Source organism: Vigna radiata, chromosome 10 (genome assembly GCF_000741045.1).
Source record: "Vigna radiata var. radiata cultivar VC1973A chromosome 10, Vradiata_ver6, whole genome shotgun sequence".
Taxonomy (NCBI): domain Eukaryota; kingdom Viridiplantae; phylum Streptophyta; class Magnoliopsida; order Fabales; family Fabaceae; genus Vigna; species Vigna radiata.
Window position 1 is genome coordinate 8,087,214 of NC_028360.1, and position 7,228 is coordinate 8,094,441.

The 7,228-nt window shown below is 28.7% G+C and overlaps 1 protein-coding gene across 1 annotated transcript; it reads left to right on the forward strand.

The window, feature by feature from the left end:
• Positions 1–2,772: 2,772 nt before the first annotated feature.
• LOC106775420 lies at positions 2,773–6,991 on the forward strand. Its single transcript, XM_022787133.1, has 8 exons — positions 2,773–2,816; positions 3,433–3,934; positions 4,132–4,217; positions 5,533–5,611; positions 5,704–5,763; positions 5,869–5,990; positions 6,081–6,152; positions 6,737–6,991. Exons 2-8 carry the CDS (start codon positions 3,491–3,493, stop codon positions 6,837–6,839), a joined length of 966 nt encoding a protein of 321 aa, XP_022642854.1. The 5' UTR covers positions 2,773–2,816; positions 3,433–3,490; the 3' UTR covers positions 6,840–6,991.
• The last annotated feature ends 237 nt before the right edge of the window (positions 6,992–7,228 follow it).

A 7,228-nucleotide genomic window follows, 5' to 3' on the forward strand; every position in this document is an offset into this window, starting at 1 on the left:
AATTGTCAGTAGAGGTGAAAACTTAATTATTTCAAATTTAAGTAAAGATTAAAAAATCTACCAACAAATATCTATATTTACTATTATACATAGAGATTCTCCTTTTGATATGTACACATTTGATTTCCAATTTTATCTTTTAAGTGTTTTCAAAATAAAAATAACTATTTTACCAATTTCTTCTATTTTTTTTTAATAACTTTTTTTTTAAATTTGATCGTTTTCTATCTCTAAAACTTAACTATTTTTTTAAAATAAAAATAACTATTATAATAAAAATTTATCTAAAAACTAAACATTGTTTTACAATAAATTATAAAAATTATTTAAATTGACTTTTATAATTAGAATAATAATTTTATTATTTTTTTGTTATCATAAAAAAATAACAATGGACACTTGGTTGTTCTTTAATTTGTTCTATTTTGATTAGAATTCGGAGCCCATCCATTTGAAGAAAATCGATATGCCACTATCTATTATAAGTATAAATCAATAATTTCACACACGTAAATTCTTATGCTAATTTTGTTAAAAGAATTAAATTTGTATTCCTTAATTTTGAAAAAATGGAATCGAAGAATTGATTGGATTGGCATAGAGCAAAGAAAGTGTCCTTTGAATGGAATGAAGAACCTAAACTTTTGGTTAAAAAGTAGAACAAAATATCATAATAAACGGTATCACGTAAGCATTGGTAAAGAAAACACCAATTCGTATAATCATAAAATTCTTCCACAACTACTTTTACTTATATTCGATAAAGACCTAAACCTCCACCAACACTTCTAACTCCTCTCCCACCTCACAATGTTGAATTTGATGGAAAAGTTCAATTCAACATTCAAAATGAAATTATGTGATATTTAATTATTTTTAATAGAAAACAAAATCGAAAGTGAAAATACATATATAAAGCGTTTAGGATAACGAAGACAAGGTGCAAATTTTGGATTTAAAGAATAATGGAGAGATGAAGGTGTAGAAATAGAGTTCAATTAATAATGAAGATGAAAGGTGAAAAATAATATTTATATAATATTGAAGGTGGATATATTAAAATGTTTTTTAATTTTTATACAGGTATGGTTAGTAATTTGGGAGATGTAAATAGCAAAAGCTTATAAACTTAGCAAAAGAACAAAAGGCCTATACAAAAATGGACCAATAATCAACCCACGAATCTTACTTCTTCCACTCCACGAATTCTTCACTCATCTCTCATATTTCCAAAATAACCATTTTATCCTTTGAAGAAGTGATTTCAAAATTACATTTTCCCCAAACTTGTCAAAATTTTCATAACAACATTTTTGTAACCAAATTTTTGGAATAAAATTTACAAAAATTAGGAAACATATTATGGAATAAATGGCCTCAACTAGCACTTTTGAAAAAATATTGATTTATAAATATTGGTAATTATTTTTTTATAAATATTTATATAATTAATTATATTTTCAATATATATATAGTAAATTTTAAAAATATAAAATTTTAAAAAGTAATATTATAAAATAAATTAGTAAGTTGTTGAAATAAGAGAATTCTCTTTAAGTATTTTAATGACATTTTTTATGGAGTGTTGCAAATTAAATTGTTAGTTGATGGAAATGAGTTAAAATTTCCATGTTACCTAAGAAAAATCTGTTAAAATTTCTTCTAGACTCCTTCACATTCTTAGTTGTGAATAATCAATATAGTGCAATGATATTTAAATTAAGATAATGATATTTAGACAACATTTTTTTGATAACATTTGAATATTAATTACGTGTCAATCTGTGATTGGTCAAATATTACTCCACCATCAATAACAATAATCATAAACGTTATTGTGGAGTAATATTTCACCAATCACAGATTGACACGTGATCAATGTTCAAATGTTGTCAAAAAAATAATGTCTAAATATCATTATCCTTTAAATTATTTTCTAGATGATAAAATAAAATATATTTTAAACTAATATATTCGTAAGTTAAACTACAAATTTGAAAAAAAAGAAACTTGTTATAAACTTTTTATCAAGAAAAAAAACTATAATTTTTCAATGCTGTAAAAGTAGTTTGATATATTTTTCACCTATCAATTTTTTAAAGTAGTTCTTATATATTTTTGTTTTAGTTCTTACTGGTTGCTTTAGTTATTAAAAGGCATTGTTTTTTTTTTTTCTATCTTTGTATTGTATGAACAATTTCTTTAAAATAAACAATATATATTATAGGAGTTAAAATAAAAAAAAATATTTCATAAAAACGGGAAATAACAATGGTAAAAAAATTAAAATGTTAATTTACAAGATTTATTAGAAAGTAATAATTCTAAAAACGAAAAAAAATTATTACAAGATAATTTTTTTAATTTTTGAGAAATGTTAATTGGTGAGAACACTTAACATTCTTATATATTCTATCTTTAACACTTTTATTATTAATTAACATTGATTAAAAATAAAATTTTATAGATTATCGAAATTCACGTACAAAACTAATCTTCTGAAAAACAGGATTTTTCAAACTTGGTGATGTTTCAGAAATTCCCACCAGCAAAAAGTTTTATGAAAGAACCTTAAAAGAGAGTTTTTTTTTTGGTTGTTAGAAAGAACTTTGTGTTATCTCTTAACAAAATTTATGTTTCTTATTCAAGTGTAGGCAGTAGCCACCTTCTTCTTGCTTCTTCTGCTGCGCTGAGCACAGAGTGAGTGTACAAAACTACCAACTTGGTGAGTTCTCTCTGGATAAGACTTTCTTCTGTTTTCCCCATCCTTTATCTTTCACCCTTTTGCTCAATCTTGATGTTTCCTCAAAAAGCTTGTATTTTTCACCACCCTTTCTCCTTTTATGTATCTTCTAGATTGTGAGGCTTATAATCTGCAAAGACGAGGTTCTATTAGTTAATGTTAACAAAACTTCTTCGAGAGATTCTGGAAAACTGTCTCTATTGTTCCTCTTTATTTTAAATTTCAAAACTTTGTTGGTGGTTATTTCTGATTTTTATTTTGGGTACATGTAGTTATTTTAACATTTTAGTTGCCTGGTGCAAAATTGAAAATTATGCTGTTGGATTAATTCGAATGGATCAAACATAAATAATTTCCTTTGAATTCAAGCATTTTCTTGTTTAATTGAAAACTTATTGGTGTTTATACCGACCTAACCAAATTGGAAGTTCTTGAAAGTTGTGTTGCAGCTGTTAACAAGGATTTCATGTTAAATAATCTCTCTGAAGATTGGTCTTTTTAAGTGTGTGCCTAACAATGTTGTGTGATCCATGTAGTTGATCTTACTTACTGGGATAAGAATTTTGTTAGTGTTATGCATCTCTCGTAACATTATGGTTCTAGTTAATAGAGGTCCAAATTGAAAATTTATTTGGGGCTACTTGGAATTTGTGTTATATATATTCACTTGTGGTAACTTTATGGTGCAGCAGGTTAATAGAGCTGAAAGACAATACACTCGACCCTTACAAATTTCTCATACAATCCATGATTGTCTTACACCCTTTTGCTTTCCTTCCTTCTTGCACCACCATTACATGCTCAAAACCTTTTTCTCATGACAATCACTTTGTGCTATCTTCAATGGCTCTCCGTATAGTCCCGAATAATGCCAGGACAAGAACATTCTTATGCAGTGCTAGTAGTCAGCCGATGGATTTGAATGGTATGGACTTCAATATAGACGTCATTAAGGAAGATTTGGAGCTTCGGGGTGATGGCGAAGGTGGGTTTTTGGATCAAGGTTTGTATGCAAGAAGTGATGAAAATGACATTGTTGAAAAAGCAGCACAGGAAGGTGAAGATGACGATTCTGGATACTCAGATCGAGGATCATATACAGGTAAGCCAGAGAAGGATTATGATAAAGATCCAGAACTCGGTAACATTCTGGGGAATTTTCTGGAGAATCCCCAAGAGGCACAATCCCAAGTAAGCATCACTGTATTAATGGTTTGACAACTTCAGCCTTGCATTATAGACTCTATCTTTTAGTGGTGGTGGGGAGGATGGGTATTTTTGTTTCTAAATATGATGTTTGTTACATTTCTTGTTGTTAGAAAAATTAAAGAATAGCGAGGAATATTATTTGTGCTTAAATTAATTGAATGAGCTTGATATATTTGCAGTTGGAAGATAGATTAAGAAAGAAGAGGCACAAAGTACTGCACACAAAGACTGGATCTGGTAAACCAATGAAAGTGTCATTTAACAAGTAAGCTCAACCATGCATATATGTGTGATTGTACCATGCATTTTTCTGATATTCGTGCAATTTTGCCTGCGTAGTTGCGTTTTTCTTATTGTGACATTCAAATTTCTCCTCAGTTTGGTGTGCCAGATTTTACTGGTGTAATAACCTTTCATGTTTAGTTGCTGGCTAATAAACTCTCTTTAATTTACTGGTGTAGTACCTTTGTGAAATTGTAGAAATGTACGGTTGAGGAATGATAGTTGTTGTTGTTAGTTCATTGGTACAGTGATTGAGATTTGTCAATATATACTTTCTTTCATATTCTCTTTCCAACTAGCATGTAGGACATTGAAGCGTTCTCTTTGTTGATCAAAGTGATATGATATGCTTTACATGGATTCCGTGTGCCAATAAAAAAAATGGGTACAGTGTTATTTAATGTCAAACTTAACGTATTTAAGGTGGAGATGATCTTTTAGTATTCAAGCTTACCTTTTCAAGACTTTAAGGGTGGAATAGGAATAAGTATTGAAATTAGTTTCAGATTATGCGCTTGCATAGGGCATGGTTTGAAAGAACTCAAATTCTAAGATGGTTATGCTCAAAATTTTGGTTCTGATTGCATTGTGTTTGAATTTCTTGAATAAGTTGATATCACTTTGGAATCTGGTTAGTTTGTATTACTTTTAACTTTAGTGGATACAATGGTGCTGCTTCCTGATTAAATATGCAAATACCTTAAGTCAAACAACTTTAGAAAAAACTATCCAATTTGTTTTATTTTTAAGAGAAGTGGTTTGAGTAGAGGACAAACCTTGATGCAAAGTTAAAGTTGCTTCTTGGTGACTAATTGAACATGGGTTTGAATTTGTAACCAACCTCTTTGTATATGCTAATAGGCCTTATCACTTAGGTATGATTGTTTTATTTATTTATATTCAGTTAGTGGTTTGAGAGATTTGCATTAAATTGTTGTAGACGTGAACTGATTAGTTAAAAATTGAGTTAGTTGTCACTGAACCAGCTCAGATTCAAGTTAAATCTTTGACAGGAACCCTGAAACTACTGGGTTGTTCTAAATGGATTTAAAGTCAGATAAAAAGGATGAGTAGAATGACATGAGCAAATTTGATGTTTGTGAGGAAAAAGTGGATAATTTAAGATGATGATGTTTCTGGGATTTTCTAACTCCTATTTTGTGAAGATCTGACTAAAATTTTAATTGGTGTAACAATTGAGTCAGAAAACACATGATACAAAAATGATATATTCTGTGTTTTTCTTCTTTATAGACAAAGTATTATATTTATCTTACAGTTACTGATGGTATTTCCAGATTTGATTTTTCAAACTCATTCATATGGTTTGAATTCTACAATGTTCCATTGGCCAAAGACATCTCCTTAATTTGTGATGTAAGGAACTTTTCTCCATGATTAGTTTGTTGTGCATTCTCCATTATACGCATGTGGTTATTGAAAACTGTGTTGAATTTGGGTCTTTGCAGACAATTCGATCATGGCACATTATTGGCCGTCTTGGTGGATGCAATGCCATGAATATGCAAGTAAGTTTTTCTCTTCTGCAGCTGATACAAAATTTTCATTCTCCTTTTCCCTTTTTGTGAAATTCTAAACATGGTTGCTTATAGAATTAGCATTTGTACGTTTAGCTTTCACAGTCTCCATTGGATGCACGACCAAGTTATGATTATATTCAAGGAGCAAATGTTGAACCAACTACATTTTACAACATTGGGAATCTTGAGGTGCAAGACAACTTGGCTCGAATATGGTAAAGTGTCAATTGCATTTTTCTTGTACATATTACTGTAATGGAGAACTGCAAAAACTAATAATTTCTTCTTGTGTATTATAATAATAGGGTGGATATTGGAACTGTTGAACCTTTGCTTCTTGATATTTTGATAAATGCTTTGACACAGATAAGCTCCGAGTATGATCTCCACTTTCTTTATTCTATTAATTAATCACTTTGGTTCACTTGTTTACTCAAAATTACCTTATCACAGGAAGCCACTAACCAAAACTATTTATTTAGGAATCAACATTTTTATTCGTTCTGGTTAATCTCTCTTTGGGATCAGTTTACTGATTATTTAATACAAAAGTTAATTCACATTTGTTTACAATCAGAAAATTCACCTTTTTTATGCAAAATTATTGATTTATCAGTTCTAAGTAGTTCTGATTGTGATAAGTGTTAAGAGATAAACTTTAAACCTATCTTAATCTTACAAATCACGTTTTGTAAGATGAGATTTGTATTCATTTGTATACTTTAAATTAACTTTATCTCTTATTGATGTAGGATTTTTAACAATAAGATTTCTAAATCTTTATAATATCTGATTATTTTGAAGGGCTATAATAAACAAGGGGAAAAAAAGTGAATCTTAGTGAAAAAATTTAAACAAATGGCCCTTAGATAAAAGTTTAAGCTATCATTTTAGTTTACGATATTTTTGTTTCAATCCCATTATGATTTTTATTTTGTTCTCTTGTTTTTGTTTGTGATAGTTTTGTTGGGATCAAGCAAGTGATGTTTGGTGGAGCAGAATTTGAGAGTTGGAATGAGGATTTGAAAACAGAGGAGGCAGGTTATGGTGTTCATAAAATCTAACCATTTTTTAAGGCATATAAGGATTTTGAAATTGTCTGACAAATTTCTGCAACTGCAATTTGAAATACAATTATAAACACAAGTCATTTTAATGTGATTGAATCTCAATGCTTCAACTTGTTAATGTCTAACTTTGAGAAATTTTTGTTTGATATGGGAATCATATGAGCTATGTTTTCTTTTTCAGTTGTAAAACGATTACAGAAATTTCATTCTATATATATCACATTTAGAAAGTGAAATATCTAAAATATATTATCTAATTCAAAATAGTTAATTGAACGATGTTTACCATTAAAAAATGTAGATATTTCTTTAATATTATTATTTGATATTGCATACAATCTAAAGTATTTATTAAATATAAGATGTAATTAAAAGCTTTATTA

What these genes read in the sequence shown, in the direction of transcription:
- LOC106775420 (XM_022787133.1), top strand. Translation starts at nt 3,491, where the DNA reads ATGATTGTCTTACACCCTTTTGCTTTCCTTCCTTCTTGCACCACCATT. An exon ending in GCAATGCCATGAATATGCAA is followed by an intron (nt 5,764 to 5,868) that starts GTAAGTTTTTCT and finishes TTGTACGTTTAG; the next exon opens with CTTTCACAGTCTCCATTGGA. An exon ending in GACAACTTGGCTCGAATATG is followed by an intron (nt 5,991 to 6,080) that starts GTAAAGTGTCAA and finishes TTATAATAATAG; the next exon opens with GGTGGATATTGGAACTGTTG.